At 42.3% G+C, this 22,525-nt stretch overlaps 1 protein-coding gene across 5 annotated transcripts in view; it reads left to right on the top strand.

The window, feature by feature from the left end:
* The window catches only part of LOC311063718 (serine/threonine-protein phosphatase 2A 56 kDa regulatory subunit gamma isoform-like), a 55,194-nt gene that overhangs the window by 17,967 nt on the left and 14,702 nt on the right, over positions 1-22,525 (top strand). For 3 of the 5 annotated variants that reach the window (XM_084083266.1, XM_084083267.1, XM_084083265.1), the window contains exon 4: positions 18,300-18,499. In XM_084083266.1, coding sequence (XP_083939392.1) covers positions 18,300-18,499 — 200 coding nt within the window. Of the gene's footprint in view, positions 1-5,937; positions 6,168-18,299; positions 18,500-22,525 lie in introns of those variants that run through there. The other 2 variants (XM_084083269.1, XM_084083268.1) reach the window with 2 other exon arrangements.

The following is a 22,525-nucleotide window of genomic DNA, read 5'->3' as shown; positions in this document are numbered from 1 at the left end:
CTATGCCTGGGACCCCAATTTATATTGTAAAATCAATGTTAGATTTAACTCTGAGAGTGTACAAATGGAACCAAATGGACCCTAACGGGTCCATTTGGTTCCATTTGTACTCTCTCAGAGTTACAGACCCATAAGGGTCCATTTGGTTCCTATCCATCATTTAGCTGGGGACCCCCTGGAACCCCCTCAAGTACCCCTGGGGGTCCCCGTACCCCACTTTGAGAACCAATGGTCTAGGTGCCCGGACCACTACGCCAGCCGTCCGGGCCAGACCGGCTATTTTCTGTGTATAATTCAGGCTTGAGAGGGAACTCATAGAAAGCTGCTCCTCGGCCCGCATGTGCCGAAGGAGAAACCGCAGGCAAATGACAGTGAGTGGGTGCGTTGGCCTGTACCAGAACAACGGCCCTTCTGATAGGAGAGTGCCCCATGACCAGGGGGACCGTCGGCTTTTTACTCACATGAGACCAGGGGCCATGTGTACTGTGTGAAGGCCCGCGTGTAGCCTCCCACACTTGTAAATGGACACGCCACTGTTCGTCGCACAGGGTTCTCCTCAGACAGTGGCGTGCACAGACATTTTGAGGGGCAGGTGCTCAAGTAAATTATACTTTTTTTGTTTACTTGGTCTGCTCTTTTTTCCCTCTACACCTATACCTCTTTGCCAAAAATAGCCGATCTACAAGCCCACAACGCCTCGCGCTGCGAGGCGTTGTGGGCTTGTAGATCGGCTATTTTTGGCTAAAGTTCTCCTCAGAAAAGGGATGCTAGGTTTCGAGTGGTTATGGTAAAAAGAAAAATCATATCACATAAAGATTTGGCGGACCCCCTGTAGTAACTCTGAGGACCCCCTAGGGGTCCCGGACACCCTGTTGAAGACCCCTGCTGTAAACTGAAAAAAAAAAACATTCTTTTTTTCAAAAGGGCACTTCTGGTCAAGAGGGCAAAGGGCAGGCGCTCTAGCGCCACCTAGAGTCTATCTGTGCACGTCCCTGTCCTCAGATGTATGACAAAACATTTTACACCTGTTTTTCATCGTACATTTGAGAAATCGTTGTGTGGAACTAAATACGTACAATTGGACGCGCTTGCATCCACTCCCATTTTCTTACCCCTAAATCAGTGGTTTTCAACCTTTTTCATGCTAAGGACCCCTATATTGAAAATGTTTTGTGCCAGGCACTCCCAGAAGAGAAGATTTGTGTTGAAAAATGCGAAATTCAACAACAGTCTTCAAGCACTTTCAAAGATTTTTACGAAAATGTTCAAAAATAGCAGATATACACGCTTGCAGTGCTGCACGGAGTGATGCGCTGTGAGCTTGTATATCTGCTATTTTTTGATAGCCAACGTATACAATATGGATAAAGGGGTGAAAATGTATTAACACCTTTTGCTGGGGACCCCCGGGAACCCCCTCAAGGACCACTGGTTGAGAACCACTGCCCTAAAATTTGGTTAGAAACCTGTTGATACTCTCTATATTTTCAATATAATACCATATTAAATCAATAAGGTTGTATTATTTTTGAACGTTTATAGGGTATTATTAGTCTTAACATTTTGCCTACACTAATGTAGGTCAATGTAACGTCGCAGATTGAGAAATTGAAACTTAAGTTGAGGAGGTAGCAAACAAAAGTCCTCTTTGTATTTTCATAGCACTGAGCTCTGTTTGATGGGGTAAATATGTACTGTAAGTGTATGGCTTGATGAGCAATATTCTAAATGTTAGAGATGTTCCAAATCCGACGAGTTTTTACTTCCCAATACCGATTCCGATCGGTATAACTTGCGTATCAGTCGATGCAGAGTACCCGATACCGGTGTGTAAAAAAGAATCTAGGAGTTCCAAATGGACCCTTACGGTTCCATTTGTACACTCTCAGAGTTATGGTGGTCCTTGAAATGAAATGGTTTGAGAACCATGGATCTAGGAATGAATCTAAACTCCATTAATAATTGTGCAGCTACAAGTTAGTAAAGTAATAATATAAACGGTACAGTAAGAGTATAAAACAGTCAACTGAAACATTCAAAATATGACTGTAAATTAAATGTCCTCATGTGATACATGACCTGGTATCGGAACGGCATAGACTGCCATGCTCGCTCGATAAAAGCATTTTTAGGCGGTATCGGCAGCTTTTCCGATACTGTTATCGGAAACAACTTTACTAAATGTGAGGTTTATGTCTTGGTGCTGTAATGGAGATGCATCCTGCAAACACGTCCTGTGTATTCACATATAGACTTCCTGCCTCTATGTTTCTCTCACACACACACACACACACACACACACACACACACACACACACACACACACACACACACACACACACACACACACACACACACACACACCTGGGCCAGGGCTGCTCTCCTGGTGAGCCATCTGTCAGGCAAATATACTCACGCATGCCCACACAACAAGTACAACTATTGTAATGCAACATATGTGCACACCCAGTGCCACCCACACTCATTCGCACACAGATTCGCTGAAAGCACGCACGCACGCACGCACGTAAAAACACAAATGCTTGCACACCATCACACACCCATTGGCTCACAGGAGGCAGGTGAAGCGTCGTGATCGTCCTCTGTTGCATCGGACAAACCTCAGCTGATTTCCGCTTGCGTACCCTGCTGTTAGTGTGTGCTACACTACACTTTCATAACTGAATGTGTTACTTTACTTCAGTGGTAGTAGTGCTGCTGTGTGTTTATTGTGGGTTGTGTTGGGTGTGAACTTGACCTTTTTTAATTAACTTTCAACCTAGTCTCCCTATTTTGTCCATATATGATATCAATTAACCCATTAAGGCCTGTTTTTTGAAAAAACGTAGGTTTCTATGTCAGTGGTTCTCAAACTTTTTCATGTCAAGGACAGCAAAATGATATGTATTTGGCCACGGACCCCCATCTCAAAATATTTTGTTCCAGGGACCCCCCAGAAGCAAAGACTTGAGTTACAAATGTTCGCTTTAAAAGATTATATATTCAAAGATTTGCGCACATTTTCACGATTTTTCAAAAATAACAGATCTACAAGCTCGTAGCGCGGCACTCGGTGCCGCGCTATGAGCTTGTATATCTGCTATTTTTGAATAGCCAAAGTGTAAAATTGGGGGTTCAGAAAACAAGCCCAACCTCCTGGCTAGGAACTCTCATCTAAAGGGATGTTTTATTAAAACCACTTAAACGCTTTGTACTTGGTAAACTAATGATTTAGTTGACCGAGTTTGGCTCTGTACTTGTTCCACACTTTATTTACTTCCCTCTACACCAAATTGTTTTGCTGAAAGAAAAGCTGATCTACAAGCTCAGCTATTTTCACTGAATGTTCCCTAGACTAGGAATGCTAGGTTTCAAGTGGTTCATTTTATACACATAGTATGCCGGCGTAGATCAGCGAAAATAGTGCTAAAACGATATATGCGAGCTTGTAGATTGGCTATTTTTGTCATGTGACGTGTCAGGCTTAAGTGATTCAATCCTTTCCTGGCTAGGAAGAAGTGGGGAATCCCGATTTCCGACTTATAATCGACTGAAGCTCAAGTATGAGGTTCATTCAAGGCCTCTGGTTACAGAGATGACATTTAACAACCCACACAAGACTGCTAGCAACAAGGCCCGTGGATATATAAGCTTCACTAGCATGTTACCAAACCATGGGTCGGTCGCTACCCATTTTTATAGGTCATGAGTAAATATGTTTTTGTTTTTACTACAATAAAAATAATTTCATAAATGTTCAAAAACTCTATAAATTAAAACAAAAAAGTCTAAATGATGAAAATAGAAGATCTACAAGCTCAGCTATTTTCACTATTTTTTTAAGATAGGATTTTTAAGTGGTTAATTCATAATGTATTTTTGCAATTTTGGGTCCGAGGGAGACACCAAAGTTTATCTTTTAGGTTAGCAGTTTGGGGACCGCCACTATTTTAGAGCAGGGGTCTTCAACAGACCCTAGGGGGTCCTCGTCCTCAGAGTTACTATAGGGGGTCCGCCAAATCATTGTGTGATTAGGATTAACCATTTGAACCCAAGGCATCTCTATTCTTAGGAACATTAGACGAAAAATAGCAGATCTACAAGTGGACACAATATTGAAGGATTAAGTGGTGAAATGTCTGAAATGAACAAAACATTGATTTACACAACACTGATGATAGTCAATGAAGCCATCTATGAAATCTATTAAAAAGTTGAATCTGCAACACAAATTGTATGCAATGTAGTGGAGGAGGTCCCTGCTTCGTCTCTCTCTCTCAGCTAAGGGGTCCTTGGCCTGAAAAACGTTGAAGACCCCTGTTGTAGAGCAGGGGTTCTCAAACTTTTTCATGTCAAGGACCCGCAAATTGACACTTTTTACCCCACGGACCCCCATTTGAAAAGATAAGCCAGGGACCCCCGATAAGAGAGGGTTTTTACGGCTCTATCAGTGATTCTCAACCATTTTAATTTCAAGGACCCCCAGTTTGACATGCATTAGGGCTACGGACCCCCATTTAATGGCATATATACCACTGGGACCCCAATTTATATTGTAAAATCAATGTACAAATGGAACCAAATGGACCCGTCATTTAGCTGGGGACCCCCTGGAACCCCCTCAAGTACCTCTGGGGGTCCCCGGACCCCACTTTGAGAACCAACGTTGTAGAGCATCCATTCAGTACAGTAGATGACAGACAAAGCTCGCCATGTAATATTGAGGAAGTATAATAAAACATTTGTTATTTGTGATGACATAAATAACATTGCAGGAGGCATACAGGGTGTTGTACCTGTCGTCACAGTGTAAACTGGCGTAGTCGTGATCAATCACACATCTTATACAATCTTATACAATGTAAACATTTGTTTAACATTTAAGGCTTATCTTGGCTAAACAAGATAGTTTCGTCAAGCATGACCATATTGCATCAGTTAATATTGAAATGTGCATAACTCTACAGCTCTTACAGAGCTTTTACTCCATTTAGCTTTTGTAATGGAGGCCAAAACTGATGGTGCGATCTGTCTGTGACGTAGTTTTAGCGGGACTCCCTCTTGCCTTGGAGTTTTGCCGTGATTGCGTCTAAACCAGGGGTCTTCAACGTTTTCAGGCCAAGGACCCCCTAGCTGAGAGAGAGAGATGAAGCAGGGACCCCCTACTCTATATTGTATAAAATTGTGTTTCAGATAAACTTTTGCTGCTCTTTCTTCTCTCTACACCTATAACTCTTTGCCAAAAATAGCAGATCTACAAGCTCTCAACGCCTCGCAGCGCGAGGCGTTGAGAGCTTGTAGATCTGCTATTTTTTGGCTAAAGTTCCCCTCAGAAAAGGAATTCTAGGGTTCAAGTGGTTAATGTAAAAAAAATTGAATCCTATCACACAAAGATTTGGTGGACCCCCTATAGTAGCTCTGAGGACCCCCTAGGGGTCCCGGACCCCCTGTTGAAGACCCCTGGTTTAGAAGAAGGCATTTGTAGAACGGCCTCAGGTCTTAATGGGTTAATGATCAATCAAATGTTCCTGCTTGGATCAATGGAACTAACATACTATACTTTTAAGTTTATATTTATTGGTATTGCAATGAAAACATTTTCAAGGTTTTAAAGAAGGATATTTTATTTTTTATTTTTTTAACATATTTTTTACTTACATTATCATTCAAATCTGAATGTTTTGCAAATTTAGCAATATCCTCACGACCCATTTTTGGGTCCCAGGCCCACATGTTGGGAGTCGCTTGATCTAGTCCTCCAATCACAGCCGGAGCAACCCCCCACCCCCCCCCCCCCTCTTCTGCCCGCCCCAGCCCCCCTCTTCTAGCCCGCCCCAGCCAATCCCTTCCCTCATGTTTATGCATTCTGACAGCCAGCACCATGTGACCGCGGCCGTCCAACCAGGCGGCCCCTGTGAGGGAGTGACATCACTAACTAGCTTGGTTCCCTCCAGCACTGGGGGAAGCTTCATTTTCTTGCTCCGAGTGTGTTTGTGCTAAAATGGAGGCTTGGTTGCTGCGTTAGCCTGGGCTCGCCCCGCGCTCTAGCCCTCCCCCTGCCCTCTGCTCACGGATGTTGGCAGGTACCGGAGCTGCCGGCGGCATGGTTCTGGACGCTCCCAGCTCGAACGGGCCCTTTCCGCCCGTGGCCCTCATGCATTTTAGAGGTGAGAGAAACCACCAGAGAGTGCTGCTTGTTTTGCTGCCTAGCTCGTGTGAGTGTGACTGTGTGTGTGTGTGTGTGTGTGTGTGTGTGTGTGTGTGTGTGTGTGTGTGTGTGTGTGTGTGTGTGTGTGTGTGTGTGTGTGTGTGTGTGTGTGTGTGTGTGTGTGTGTGTGTGTGTGTGTGTGTGTGTGTGTGTGTGTGTGTGTGTGTGTGTGTGTGTGTGTGTGCGTGCGTGCGTGCGTGCGTATGTGTTGAGTTGATGTTGATACGAATGTTAAATGTTAACGTTCACCAGAAGAACTGGGGGCCGGTAAAAGCAGATTGTCGTTTAGGGTGACTTTTCCCCGGTGAGGTAGCGTGTTGGCGCTCTGCTCTTTGTCTCTCTGCCCGGCCTGTGTGTCTGTCTGTCTCGGGAGGAAGCACAGTGTTTATATGTCAACGAGGAAAGGCTTTTCCTAGGGCAGTGCATGCATAGCTCAGATTCAAGCCGGGGAGGGAGGGAGGGAGGGAGGGAGGGAGGGGAGGGTGGGTGTGGGGACGCAGGGTTGTTTTACTGCCTTGTGCCTCTCCCATCCCCCCACCTGATGTCAAAGGAAGTGAGGTCACAGCCTGTTGTCAGAGTGTGTGTGTGTGAGAGAGAGAAATGTCTGTTGTGTATGCATGTGTGGTGTTGTGCGACAGAGCTGTGGGAACCGTTTGCTCCTTCTGTCACATACCCGTATGCACAGTTGCACATGCGCACACACACACACACACACACACACACACACACACACACACACACACACACACACACACACACACAGTTACGACACCTGAACTTCAATGGCAATGAGTATAGTATATTAGACCCCTTTGAACAGACGTGTCATAGCAATAAACTTAGCTAATGATAAAGATTAATAGAGGGTATGTGTTTGGTTTAGCCTGGGCGTACCAGTTCGCAAACCATTGACAATACTATTGACTATTGTCAGTGCTTGCTCTTTGGCCTTCCTTAATCAGACAGACTCATTTATCAATTGAATTAGCTGCGGCGGTCTGTAAAAAGGGTCCATTGTGTGTGTGCTGAATGCAGGATGCAGGGTGGATGATGGTGTTGGAAGCCTGCATCTCGGCTCTTGAGGAAAACCCCTGTTAACCACTTGAACCCCATGTCCTTCAGTTGACCGAGGTCCCCCAGGGTTCCATACCTGGAGCCCCTTTAATGTCCCCCTTTTAAGCACTTTAGCCCTGTATACTTTGTCATATGACGGGAAAACGGTGTATAGGTGCATCGCATAGCAACGTGTTGTGAGCTAGTAGATCAGCTATTGTTGCAATTGTTTTGCACCTGGTTAAATAACTCCCAGGATTTATGTTTTGGCTCACCAGTGATCCAAGCTCCCTGTCAACGATCCATCTTGGCTAGAAAATGCATTTTGGAGAAACCATGTGTAAGCCAACAGCATTCCTGTTGGCCTAGGGCTACACAAATTACAATTATCGATTAATACACTATCCATAATCTAAGAAAACACTTTCTGACAGCTTTGTTGTGTCATAGAATCTCTCTACTACAAATGAAGTTGTATGTCAGAGTACAGTTTCATTGATATTGCATTATTCAGCAGAAATATCACTACTGTTTTGGCCTGTCATCGATGTCTCGCTGTATTCGGGTGTATTACGTTTTGAACAACCCTGTAAAACACACACACACTCACACACACACACACACACACACACACACACACACACACACACACACACACACACACACACACACACACACACACACACACACACACACACACACACACACACACACACACACACTTTGTGCTTTCATCATGCTTCCGTAGTCCAGTGTGAAGGCTAACATCTGTTTGGATATTATCGATGTCATCATTTTGACTCAGCAATAATGCTTTGCCCGCAGGGTCCTGTGTCAATGTACTGGTAATGATTCTAACATGTAGCCTGGCCTGGGCTTGCAATCCTCTAATAGGCGTGGAGTTCTTTGTTCTGGCCTGTTAGTGACTGACCACAACCAACAAAAAGCAGAGCTGTTTGTGCATAGCTAGATGTTGTGTCGTGTCCCACAGTCAAAACTAGGTCCACACAAATGCCCCAGGGCCAGGAAAAGTATGGGCACTGGACAGGCCTGTGTTTACCTTCATCAGGTGAGGAGGATAGAGTTGACCCATATCAAGGTCCACCTTCCTCCCCAGTTGTCAGTATGACCAGTGGTGTACTGTGGATTGTTTTACTAGTGGAGCGCTACGTCACGTGCTCGTGCATACACACGCTTGCGAGCGGTTGCCTATTGAAATAACCTCTTTAATATGTAGGCTACTAGCCAGGCCTATTTATTAAACCACAATATATATATCGAATTTTGTCACACTTATGCTAGTGATTATACCCTCCTCTGTGCCAATGTTGCCACCTGTGGCCTAAGGTTGTCTACCTCTGCTGTACATGTATGTCCACATTGGCCAGTTGTCAGCATGTCTCATTATTCATTTATTATTGTTGATTCGCTTAGTATTTGTATTAAACACAGCCCATTTTTCACACTTTTTTTCCCCGGTTTAAAACGCACTTTCTAAGTGCTCTATAAATTAGGTTTATCATTATTATTTTGTTATCATTATTATTCGTATGGACAGAGCCTATGGTGAACCTAAAATGAATCAATCTGTCTTTCTGGAAAGTTTTCCTAGTTGAATCTTTTTCAGCTACAATTTCAGAGCAACACATGTTGATTATTTTAGAAGCCAAGCAATTCTAAACTAAAGTGAAACCCAACAGGTATGGCTTGTTTTGAAGTTAATATTTATCGATTTTGTGGCAACCTTGGATACGTTATGCATAGATGCAGCTGGATTAATATCGCTCTGAGTCTGGACGTAGTAGCCTGGTTCAACTGTCACTAGTAGTGGCGCACGTTGGAGCTTCGTTGTGATAGAAATAGCAGTGTGTGCATCCCATATTAGAATGAAGCGTTGTAGAACTAATTCATGTGTTCAATCCTGTCTATGAACCGCCGTCTGTCGCTTTGAAAAACAGGCGGTGAGTAACACTGCTAGAGCAGCACAGTTATTGTATGATGAACAATTATATTATAAATTATATTTTAAACCATTCAATCCGGGAACGCATCTGTCATTTTAGATTTCTTTGGCTATTAAAAAAGTAGCAGATATACAAGCTCATAGTGCGCACCGAGTGCCGTGCTATGAGCTTGTAGATCTGAATATATAGCTTTTACAAATGTTAGCTTTTAAAGCGAACATTTGTAACTCTCATATGACTCATGTCTAAATGTCTTCATTTTCCTGAAAAACCTTTGTTGCTATATCAGTGGTGCTCAAACTGTGGTGGTCAAGGACCACCCAAAATTGTGATTTTGGCCACCGATCCCCATCAAAATATGTTATTCCAGGGACCCCCCAGAAGCAAAGATTTGAGTTAAAAACGTTGTTTCAAAAAAACAAAGATTTGCACAAATGTTCAAGATTTTTTTTTAAACCACAAGCTCCACAAGCTCATAGCGTGGCACTCGGTGCGGCGCTACGAGCTTGTAGATCTGCTATTTTTGAATAGCCAAAGTATAAAAATAATGGTTATAGCTACAGTAAAAACCTAAAATTACACAGATGCGTTCCTGGTCTTAACCCATTAAGGCCTGAGTCCGATTCTTTAAATGTTTTCTAAATCCTAACAGTTTTTTGAAAAAAATATAAAAAATATTTTTTCATGATTTTTCAAAAATAGCAGATCTACAAGCTCGTAGCGCGGCACTCGGTGCCACGCTATGAGCTTGTAGATCTGCTATTTTTGAATAGCCAAAGAAATCTAAAGTGACACAGATGCGTTCCAGGTCTGAAAGGGTTAATGGATTAATGTATGTGCTTGAGTAAAATTGACTTAAACGGTTAGTGGTTTATTTCCATGTAAACAGTTTAGTGGCATATTATCCGCACCCCAATCCCCACTGCAGCCTGTAGCAGAGGAAAAGGTCATGATCCAAAGCCATGCAGAGCGAGGACTGTGTCAAGTGCGTACACACAGCATGTCCCTTAATATTTTAGGCCCCGTTCAGAAACCCTAGTGCTGTTGTGTAACAGGAGCAGACCTCAGGACGAGCCTCGAGAAGAGGCGGTGTATATACAGTCATCTCTCCTGAGGTGTTGGTGGTCTCATGTCATTGGCAACGGACATGAATGAATGAGCGGTTATATCATGGTGGAGCAGACATGAGTCTGTGAACGGATTGCAGCTCCCTTCCTTATCCCATTGAGACCTGAGGCCATTCTTAAAATTGTTATCTAAATCCTAACAGTTTTTTAAAAGAAGAAAAATCTAAAAAATCTCTTCTCGATTTTTCCAAAATAGCAGATCTACAAGCTCATAGCGCGGCACTCGGTAAAAAAAAGAGTAGATCTACAAGCTCATAGCGCGGCCGCGCTATGAGCTTGTAGATCTGCTATTTTTGAAAAATCGAGAAAATGTGTGCAAATCTTTGAATATATATATATTTTTTAAGCGAACATTTGTAACTCAAATCTTTGCTTCTAGGGGTCCTTGGAACAAAGTATTTTGAGATGGGGGTCCGTGGCCAAATACATATACATTTTGGGGTCCTTGACATGAAAAAGTTTGAGAACCACTGACATAGCAACACAGGTTTTTTCAAAAAGCTGTTGGGATTTAGAAGACATTTTGTAGAATCGGAACCTCAGGCTTAATGCGTTAAGAGCTGAAAAACAAACGGAACAATATGGTTTACAAAGGCTATAAGATGATGACGAGAAATTGACAAGCAACCCCATTTATGCTACCGTACATGCAGCAGGAAAACCCAGTTTGCAGCGTTAGCCACTGTTGACAACTATTCTCTGTTGCAGTTCATCTGTCAACGAGTACAGTACCTATCAACGCCTCCATAAATCACCCAGAGTCGCTCTGTCAACACCGCGTCTCGTCTCTGCTGTACAAACACGGATGATTTGCGATGATTTTATTAATATGGATGGAGAGTTTGGAGACACACCTGTTGGTCTGCGATCATTAACTTCTAAAGGGTGATCACGAGTCCCTGGACTTGAAACTCACGCATCACCGTCAGTGATCCAGCCACACTGTGTGCATACTACTGTAACTGTCAGTGAGACAGATGCATGCATCTTATGCATCACTGTCAGTGATCCAGCTAAGCTGTGTGCATCCATAGCTGTCAGTGTAACAGCCAGGCTGCATGCATGCATGACTGTTAAGTGATCCAGTCGAGCTGTGTCCACGCATTAACTGTCTGCATGCGTGAGCAGCGGTGGACAAATCGATGTTCATGAGCGAGCGTGACCTGGACCAACTACATGTCAAATGATGGCACCATCTGCGAGCAGCAATTGGAAAGCTGGCTGCAGAGAGAAAGCAATTATGCAAAAAAAATTGAGCGAATACCATGAGAGTAAATTATAGCAGTCAGCTTAGACTGAAAAAATAAATGTAACCGCTTTCCCCCGGGTGTCCCCATTTTGGGCATGCATCATGACACAAAAAAAACATTTTCCAGAAATGTAAACGAATTGACGATCTAAAAGCTCACGATACGTTGTGTGAGCTTGCAGATCTTCTATTTTTGACATGAGGCTTTAAATGGTTAACAACCGACTATCAAGGCAGTGGATGTCCAGTAATTCAGTCATTTACTATGTTAAAGTACCAAGACATTTAGCAACCGACGCAAGACCAAGCCAAGATAATGTCTTATTGTTGGATTAACAACTGACGCAAGACTACAGACGACACTATCTTGTTGTTGGGTTAACAACTGACCCACGACTATGTGCAAGAAACTGCCTCGTTGTAGGCGAAAGACTACATACACGTCTTGATGTTGGCTCGTCTCTGTAGCAGATGCTAAAAGGAAATTCCTTGCATGAACCTCATACAAAGCAATAATGTGTTTCTGATTTTGAAACACAAACCTGTAAGAACAGCTGGCTACATAAAACAGCTGCATTATTACAAACAGACGACTTGGCGAGAACAAACTGTATAGCACAAATCTGGGTGTGATCACGGACAGTGATTTTAAATTGGACAAACAGATCAACTCGGTGATCTAATCCAGCTTTTTTTCCAGCAGAGGATCTTATCTTAAGGTCAAGTCCTTTTAATAATTCTGTGATTCTGAAACAAGGGTTGTACATGTTTTCATCTCGACCCCGGCTTGGCTACTGTAATGTTGGAGTTAGCCAGGCCTCCCTCTCACGCTTGCAATCAGTCCAGAATGTAACAGCACATCTTTTAACAGAAACACAGCAAGTGAGAGAACATTTCAAACACCCATACATGTCTTCCCTAGTCCCTTCACCGGCTCCCTGTACATTTTAAGATTGATTGTTATTGTTATCGTTCGCCTACAACCTGGCATCCCCATTTGGGCAAAGATTTTCCAAAAAATAGCCAATCTATATGCTCACCACCGGTTGCATCTTGACACATTGTGAGCTTGTAGATTGGCTATTTTCTTAAATAGGCCATAGTAGCTTTAACAAGGTCAACTAAATAGGATTGAAAAGCCCATGAAAGCCTAATGGCTTGTTTCAAATGGGGTCCCCGTGTACTCAATTCATAGTGAGAACCTATCTATGTGAACTTTTACAACCACATTGTCCCATCGACACCACTGCGGTCCACCAACCACATGCTGCTGGTTGAACCAAGGTCAAGCTGAAGCCGAAGCACACAAGAGATTGCACCGTTGTAGCGTCCAAACTCTGTAAAGAGTTGCCTCTGCGCGTCCTAACTGCTTAACACCCGATTTTACAAACGGCTTCTAAATCAGAAGTTCTCAAACTTTTTCGCAATTCAAAATGATTTAAAATTATTCAAGATTTATCAAGATTTTTAATAGCCAACGCAAAAATCTAAAATTATTTTTCTGATTTTTCTGCATTTCTTGGCTTTTAACTTGGTATGAGTTGCTTTCGTTTTCTTTTTGTCTTAATGCTTTTATTATTTTAGTCCTTTCCTCTTTTAAACTGTTTGTGTTTTTATTGTTTTATGTTTTTGTGACTCGTGTCAACAAGCACTTTGGTCAACAGTGGGTTTTTAAATGTGTTTTATGAATACAATTTGGTTGTATTTAACCTTTACCACCGTAAAATACTGCTATTCATCTCTGACCTTATGCAATGCTTGGGTGTTCAAGCCGGGGCTAGGAATAGATTTGTTTATCGTTTAAATAGTTAATGTGCGTGTTGTTTTTTTCTCTCTCAGTGCAGATGTGGTTTCTGAGTCAGTCGACCTATTCTCACTGTGAACAATAGGCATGTTTAAGTTACCATAGTGACAGGACTTTGGACCAGTGTGACCGCGGCTAATCGGAGATGCCTGCAGGCGTCTGCTGTTGCATTGGATACACGGGGTCAGCACAAATCATCACCCTGCCGCTGCTACTAACTGATCTACTGTGGTCAGCCTCCCCCCCCCGACAGAGATGTGGTGTCTCTTTGAACCATGACAAACATGACTAATAATGACAATTGTGGACAGCGCCAAAACACGTTGGATTTACTGGACAATCCTTTAAAATCAGTGTGTTTCCAACCCTTTTCATACCAAAGGTCCATTATTTATTCGGCATTTGAGCCACGGAAGCACCATTTGATGAGATTTAGACTCTCAGACCCAAGACTTGTTATTTTGTTATCGTTGGATAAGATGTTGTCCACAATTCCATGCTGTGTTGATGTTGCTACCAATAGGAGAGACTACAGGCCAACGTTGATTAAAATAACGATTCTTTAATTAATTAATGCAGATTGTTTAACAATAATTGAACTCTTGAGAGCGTAAAATGAAACCAAATGGACCAAATAAAGGGTCCATTTGGTTATCAAGTCTCCATCATTTAGCTGGGGACCACTTGGAACCCCCTCAAGGACCACTGGTGGTCCCCAGACGACTAGTTGAGAACCACTGTGCTAACTGATCTACTGTGGCCAAGAGTTGAGTCAACCTCCCCCGACAGAGATGTGGTATCTCTTTGAAGCAATGCAAACATGAATAATGACAATTGTGGACAGTGCCAAAACATGTTGGATTTACCGGACAATCCTTTAAATCACATCCTCAAAAGTCTAAATAGTGGACAACAGCTGGACATCTTTGGTTTGAAATGAAAAATAAAAGAATGAATACTCTGTGGGAAACAGTTCAGTTCAGATAAGCAACACGGTGCACTCCGCAACAAATGGCTTATCACCGTGACGACAACAAACACAGATGAGATGTTCCCACACAACAACAAACCTCAAACTGACACAGTTTCCGACACCAGAACTTGGTAGAACACTATATACAGGCCATAAAAAATAATGACCGGAGGCTGGGGGTGGTGGGGGAGGGGGGGGGGGGGCTCAAAAGCACTGAGCAGAGGCATGGATTTTACTCCCCCATCCTCCCTAGCATACGGTTTACCAAAACAGTGGGTCATGACCCATGTTTGGGTCGCGGACCAATTTTTATGGGTCGCGAGTAAATGTCTCCCTTTTTTAGTTTCTCTTTTTTTTATTATATATATATATATATAATTTTTTTAAAAGATGAACATTTCTTTTACAACTTTTTCATCAATTAAAAACAAATCCAACATTTGTCAAAAGAATTTCATAAATACACATTATAAATCAAATACTTTTAAACGATTAAGAAGTAGTGAAAATAGCAGATCTTCAAGCTCACAACACGGCGCAAAGCGACTATTTTTTACTAGTTTGGGTCCTGGGCAAACGTCTTAATTTCTCTTTTGGGTCTTGAGCTAAAAGTTTTTTTGGGGAACCACTGCCCTAGCAAATCGAACCCTGTTGTTGACATCATCCCCTGTGTATTAATGGGTTAAATTAATTTGAGCTGGCGTTTGTTCCCAATAGGACTGGGTTTTCAGACATGTGAAGAATGAAGCAGCAGCCTGCTGCATCTCACAGCATGTTGTATCTTGGATCTTGAAGCCTGTCGTTGCATGTCACAGCCTGCAGCTCACCTGTGTTGTGTTGTGCTGTGTCACGACACATGATGAGTAAAAGTTTACGCTTGTTCAATCTGACATATTTGAGGTGATGATGAGTAGTGCTCACGGCCATGGCCATGGAGTTAAGAGAGATGTTTTTCCTTCTCATCTCTCCATGAGAGAGAGAGAGAGAGACAGCTTTTTATTCCAAACACACCTCTCTCATGATCTCTAGTGTTAGATAGAGGTGTGGAAATCTATCGATTCAAAGATGTAACGCAGACGCGGACGATTTTGCATTGATGCAGTGACATTCCATAGTCGATAGCCTGCTAACGTTATCTATTTATACCAGGAGCAATGTCGCATGTGCTAACATAACTAGGCTACATGCTAGGCTAATGCAACTCGAGATACGATTGAGGGTCGGCTGAGATCAGAAACGAATCATTAACCAATTAAGACCTGTAACTGTCATGTTTAGATTTGAGCTAAAAAGCATTATTTTACACTTTGGGCTATTCAAAAATATTAGATATACAAGCTCATAGCTTGTATATCGAGTGCCGCGCTACGAGCTTGTAGATCTGCTATTTTTGAAAAATCGTGAAAATGTGTGCAAATCTTTGAATATATATTGTTTTAAAGCGAACATTTTTAACTCAAATCTTTGCTTCTGGGGGTCCCTGGAGCAAAATATTGTGATGGGGGTCCACGGCCAAATACATAATTTTGGGGGTCCTTGACATGAAAAAGATTGAGCACCACTGATATAGAAACAAACGTTTTTCAGAAAACTGTTGAGATTTAGGAGGCATGTAAAATCGGCTTCAGATCTCAATGGGTTAAGAACACACCCATACTGGGTGGTTGATGGCAGACATCTGGGGCGCATTCTGGGTTTTACTACACAGTAAAATCCTCAGTGTTAATTTAACACTGATGTACAACAACAACAACACAGTCGACAATCTACATGCCCACTGAAAATAGCAAATCTACAAGCACACAACCGTTCTACAAGCTCACAACGCATCGCAATTGCGACCCGCTGTGAGCTTTCTTTCTTTCTTTTTCCTTTTCTTTAATTCAGGGAAGCCCATTGAGCGCAAGCTCTCTTTTTCAAGCTTGTACATGATGCTATTTCGTTGAGAGAAGGCCGTTGTGCACCAAAGTATAATCAGGCTTCACGGTCTCATTGGTTAACATTGATTGTACTGTGTGTAGAGCTTATAGTCAGACATGTATGTGAAGTGCACCGTCTTAGAGCTGTTATGTGAAAACCTTATTTCTGTATATTACAGGGCAAGCACACTTGTAAAACTGTAATGCACTGCAGAAGGATTTGATTTGTTTTTGACGATTGAACATTTTTAGTAGACTGTTTACCTGGTTTAACCCATTAAGACCTGAGGCCATTCTTAAAAAATGTTTTCTAAATCCTAACAGTTTTTGAAAAAGATATAAAAAATATATTTTTCACGATTTTTCAAAAATAGCAGATCTACAAGCTCGTAGCGCGACACTCGGTGCGGCGCTATGAGCTTGTAGATCTGCTATTTTTGAATAGCCAAAGAAATCTAAAGTGACACAGATGCGCTCCAGGTCTTGATGGTTTAATGGAAAGACATTTATGTTCGAAGGAGATTATATGAACGTCATGTTAAAGCAATTTCTAAATAAAAAAGGAATTCATAACATGTATCAGACTGTTTGTATTAATGGATGGAAAAAGGTAGGCTTGAATCGTTAATAGGTGAATCGTAGGTCACAATCATGAAATATTATTAGTTGATGGTTCGTTCTTGTAATTTTAGGAATTTTAAAGAAAATGTAAATATTTCCCTAAATGCTCAAAATAGGGACGAAAGGTTGAAAGTGGATAAACAAGCTTGGAAATATGACATTTCTGTTAATTTCATCCGGCTGTTTTTATACAGATGGAATGGAAACAAATATGCAGATTATGAATGATCAGGCAATCGTGTAATAAATCTTGTGACGGGCTGAGTGAATTGTAATCAAATCATGATGAGGCCAGTGCAGGTTCACACACCTCTAGTATTAGACAGGATTATCACTCTACCTTGCATAGAGCATTGGTTCTCAAAGTGGGGTCCGGGGACCCCCAGGGGTCCTTGAGGGAGTTCCAGGGGGTCCCCAGCTAAATGATAGATTAGGCACCAAATGGACCCAATGGACCCTTATGGGTCTGTAACTCTGAGAGTGTACAAATGGAACCAAATGGACCCTAACGGGTCCATTTGGTTCCATTTGTACAATCTCAGAGTTAAATTGACATAGATTTGACAATATAAATTGCGGTCCAAGTGATAGAAATGCCATTAAATGGGGGTCTGTAGCCTAATGCATGTCAAACTGGGGGTCCTTGAAATTAAAATGGTTGAGAATCACTGCTAGAGCCGTAAAAAAATCTTCTCTTATGGGGGTCCCTGGCATATCTTTTGACATGGGGGTCCGCGGGCTAATAAGTGTCAATTTGGGGGTCCTTGACATGAAAAAGTTTGAGAACCACTGGCATAGAGCATCAGGGGAACTCTCTCAATCTCTGGTCTGTTCTACTGCGACGAACCACAAACAATGTCCCTCACACCACCTCCCAACAGTGTTAATTTCGTCCACTAAAACTATGACGAAAAATGTTCGTCGACTACCTTTTTTCACTGACGAAAACTTAACAAAAACATAAATAAAACCGAATCTATGATGACTTAACAGTATGACTAAATATATTGACAATTTCGTCAACAAAAAAAAATTAGTCCAGTGGAGGAGAGATCAAGCAGAACTAAGAAAAGTAATTTCATGCTCTGCTGTGTGCGCAAGTCGCGCTCCGAAAATAGCCGATCTACAGGCTCACAACGACGCGCTGTGAGCTTGTAGATCGGCTATTTTCGGTTGCCGGTCCACGAATCAGGCATTTACAAATGCCATCAAGGCATCAAATGTCAAAATAGTTTTTGTCGACTAAATCAACTGTAGATTTAGTCGACTAAAATCTCCTGATATTTAGTCAACTAAAACTAAATGTAATTTCATTCATAAGACTAAAACTATATCCAAATTTGCTGTCAAAATTAACACCTCCTCTCCTCTCTCGTTGTAGACGTTCCTCCGGCAGAGCAGGAGAAGCTCTTCGTCCAGAAGCTGCGTCAGTGTTGCGTCCTGTTCGACTTCGTCTCGGACCCGCTGAGTGACCTGAAATGGAAGGAGGTGAAGCGGGCGGCGCTCAGCGAGATGGTGGAGTACATCACCCACAACCGCAACGTCATCACAGAGCCCATCTACCCAGAGGTGGTGCACGTGGTCAGTACCCCAGCAGAGGGGCCATAGTTCTGTGGGGCTGGGGGGACTGGAATGGGTGGTACACTGTGATATCTTGGTGTTTTTATTTACATGTCACTGTCGCATACACATATAATGTACATATGTGTGCATTGAACACCTAGGGAGGGTGATGTTGTGAGAATTTACTTTGTTTTGATTTGTAAGAAATCCTTGCCCTGTCTCACTTTTTTCCAGGTGTGGCCCCTGAAAGTGTGATAATGAAAAGATGTTACCCTGATGTTAGTAAATGTTAACCCATTGAGACCTGAAACCGATTCTACATGTCTCCTAAATCTCAACAGTATTCTGAAAAACGTATGTTTCTATATCAGTGGTGCTCAATCTTTTTCATGTCAAGGACCCCCAAAATTATATGTATTTGGCCGCGGACCCCCATCAAAATATTTTGTTCCAGGGACCCCCAGAAGCAAAGATTAGAGTTAAAAATGTTCGCTTTAAAAATACATATATTCAGAAGATTTGCACACATTTTCACGATTTAAAAAAAATAGCAGATCTACAAGCTCGTAGCGCGGCACTCGGTGCCGCGCTACGAGCTTGTATATCTGCTATTTTTGAATAGCCAAAGTGTAAAATAATGCTTTTTAGCTCAAATCAAAAAATGACACAGTTCCAGGTCTTAATGGGTTAAATGACTCATAACATAATTAAGTTTTGCCGGGTTGAGATTTATAAAACACTCAGTATAGAGTATAGAAATGGATCTATAAGGGTCCATTTTGACACAGCTTTTCATGTACTGTAGATGCATCTTTGATCTCTGCAAGCGTTTAAATGATGCGTTCCTGTGGTCGCCCCTGGCAGTCAAACTCGGTGGTTTATTTTCATACTGCTTTAGCTTTCCCCCTGACGACACACGAGTCACAGGAAACTCACATGTCGGTGTCAATGAAGAGGTGTCTGTTTAACACGAACCTACTGTACATTGATTATAACTAGTCTGCGAGTCTCTTCCTGTCTTACTGGAGGTGTTAAGCTTGTTTGTTTGCTGAAAATGTGGTGTTTTATCAGAAATAAGTGGGTCATTTAAAAAGAGGTTTACTGTATTTAGACTGGACCGTGTAGTGTAGACAAATGGGGAAACCTGTAAACAAAGGGGTCTAGGGCTGGGTGATGCTGCCGAAAACAAACTTCGATTTTATACATAAAAAAATGTAGGCTCTATTTTCAGGATGAGTGCATTGGAATGATAAGACAGGACATGAAATGATGGTTCGTAATGTTGATATGAATGATGCACAAACAGGTAGTGGCATCCATTGGTCATTTGATTTTAACCCATTTAGACCTGGAACGCATCTGTGTCACTTTATATATCTTTGGCTATTCAATAATAGCAGATATACAAGCTCATAGCGCGGCACCGGTGCCGCGCTATGAGCTTGTAGATCTGCTATTTTTTTTTAATCTTGAAAAAAATATTTTTCATTTTTTTTCAAAAAAATGTTAGGATTTAGAAAACATTTTTAAGAATTGCCTCAGGTCTTAATGGGTTAATTCAGCTAGGGGAAAGCAATAAGCTTTCTGGTAGGTTAGAAACACAGCAGTACTACAGGCCCTGGTAGGATATAAAACCAGCAGTACTAGGATAATAAACCAGCAATATTAGAGCTCCTTGTAGGGTATAAAACCAGTAGTACTACAGGCCATGGTAGGATATAAAACCAGCAATATTCAAGCTCCTTGTAGGATATAAAACCAGTAGTACTACAGGCCCTGGTAGGATATAAAACCAGTAGTACTACAGGCCCTGGTAGGATAGAAAACCAGCAGTACTACAGGCCCCTGGTAGGATAGAATACCAGCAGTACTACAGGCCCCTGGTAGGATAGAAAACCAGCAGTAATAGAGGTCCCTCAGTACCAGAGATTGGGACCCAGCTTGAGAGCTGAACGTGATACAACATCCACACAGCGAGGATGCCTGTTGTGTCTTCATTAGTTTGAATGGTTTCCAGTGAGGCTGGGTGGGTTGGCTGGGTGCTCCGGCTTTCCAGGTCAGCTTTCTCTGGGCTAAATTAAAACCTCCCTTTTGATGTTTGATGTTTATCAAAGCCCTGCCTCAATACCTCACGGTAAACTGCAGAATTCACCCCTGTTCACCCTCGCCCTGCCTCTCATTTGATCAGCGCGGGGGAAAATGCACGAGAGATGCCAAATCAGCATGAAAATATACTCTTGAGGGGCTGACTGCTTAACAATGGGGACACTTTGAAGTCCGCTGTTGGCTTTCATCATCAAAGTGTGTCCGACTGACACGACAAACTCCTCTTTCTGTACATACAGACTCTGTATGCTAGCTAGCACGCTGTAGGCTTGATCCTGCTGTCAGGCGCTGTAAATGGAGAGCCGTGGTGACGCGGCGGGTCTCCTGTCCTCCTTGACCTCCTTTTGTCCCATTCTGGGAAGAGCACAGACGTTCACCTGCGTGCGTTTGTTGACCTGCAGTCTCATGCTGCGTTCACCCTAGCGACGACAAAGCAACAGGCCGAGGCTACAAGTCATTTTCTATGGAAGCCAGAAACGTAAAGTTACAAAACTGATGCCGGACACTTGTTGCTGCGTGACCAATTTAAGCCAAAATTAAACTGCAAACTTTAACCATTAATGTAAATGGAAGAATAACGAATTCTTGCTATTAACCAGTTCATGTAGCTCTCTGCTGCATGTGATTGATTGATTGATTGAAATGTTTATTAGGCAAAAGAATGTAAAACAACACAGTTACATTTATAATGCTTTTGTCTAAAAGGTCCGGCCAAAAAAGTCCTTGCGGGCTTGTTTCCGTTGGGGTCCTTGAATTAATTTCATAGACATATATAGTAGCAACCAAACAGTTCAAAATCAACATAAGAATACAGAGGAAAAAAATATATACCATTATGTACAAAAAAGGCATGAGAAAATAATGTCATGCTGCTACAAGACAATAGAATTTCAGGCCATGATGGCCTTATCCTTTCTTCACATGAATACAGCAATCCTGTTTCTAAATGAATAGTGTGGGTGTGTTAGACTTAAGTATCATTCATAGTCGGACGTAAGGATACGTAACGAGCGCCGGCGCTCCTTGCGTTGTCGTTTTTTACTCCCCCTCCGTCACTTACGGCTCCAGTTGTTCCGTCCGTTCAGTCGACATTCACCGTCAGCCCGACGGACGTTTACTACGTTTTGCCTGTAGTTTCACTGGGCTACAATGCTAGTTTCATAGCATTGTAGCGTGACACAACCGGTTGCCAGATTTTGTGAGAGAAATAAGTAACCAGGTCTATGAAAACAAGCCCAAAAGAATCGACTAGGCCACATATGATATGAAAATAGCAGATCTACAATATATATTTGAGAATCACTGGTTTAAATAATAATTGGCCCAAATAAGCAACTACACTTTAGAAACAAGACCAAATAAAACCGCAACCACCAATAAAAAATTGCTTGTTTGTTTACAAGCAACTATACAGAAGAATAAGCCCAAAGTCGCTTATAATAAGCAGACATGGCAACATTGGGTACGTGCAATCTCTCTCTCCTAAATAACGTGAGCGAACCATGTATGTGTCCGTAAAGAACGGACGGAATGCCTCACCCCATGACGTACGTTTAAGACACATCTAGGGACTATGAACGGGCCTTTAGGTTGGTCAGTACTGTCTACCTGTGTGCTACCTTGCACACTGGTCTCACACTGGCCTAAAATCTATCACATGCCCATATTTAATTTCATTAGCTGCAGCTGTTTTTCTTACTAGCATAAAATCGTTGTAGTTTTTAACACATTGAGTGCCAAAAACGGTCCGGACCGTTTTCCATAATCCAAACAAGGTGTGCCAAAAACGGTTATGGCCGTTTTTGGGAAAAAATATGAAAAAAAAAAAAAAAAAAAATCCCCGGATTGTACGAGACCTCTATGTGTGTAATGAGGGTATCACCGTGAGGACGGTGATCACTGAAAATGTTTTGTGACTACTTGAAAAAGGTCCAAAAA

The sequence above is a fragment of the Gymnoscopelus microlampas genome (assembly GCF_963454915.1).
Source record: "Gymnoscopelus microlampas genome assembly, chromosome: 16".
NCBI lineage: Eukaryota > Metazoa > Chordata > Actinopteri > Myctophiformes > Myctophidae > Gymnoscopelus > Gymnoscopelus microlampas.
Note: the sequence above shows the minus strand (reverse complement) of the source record. Positions and strands in the feature narration are given on the sequence as shown.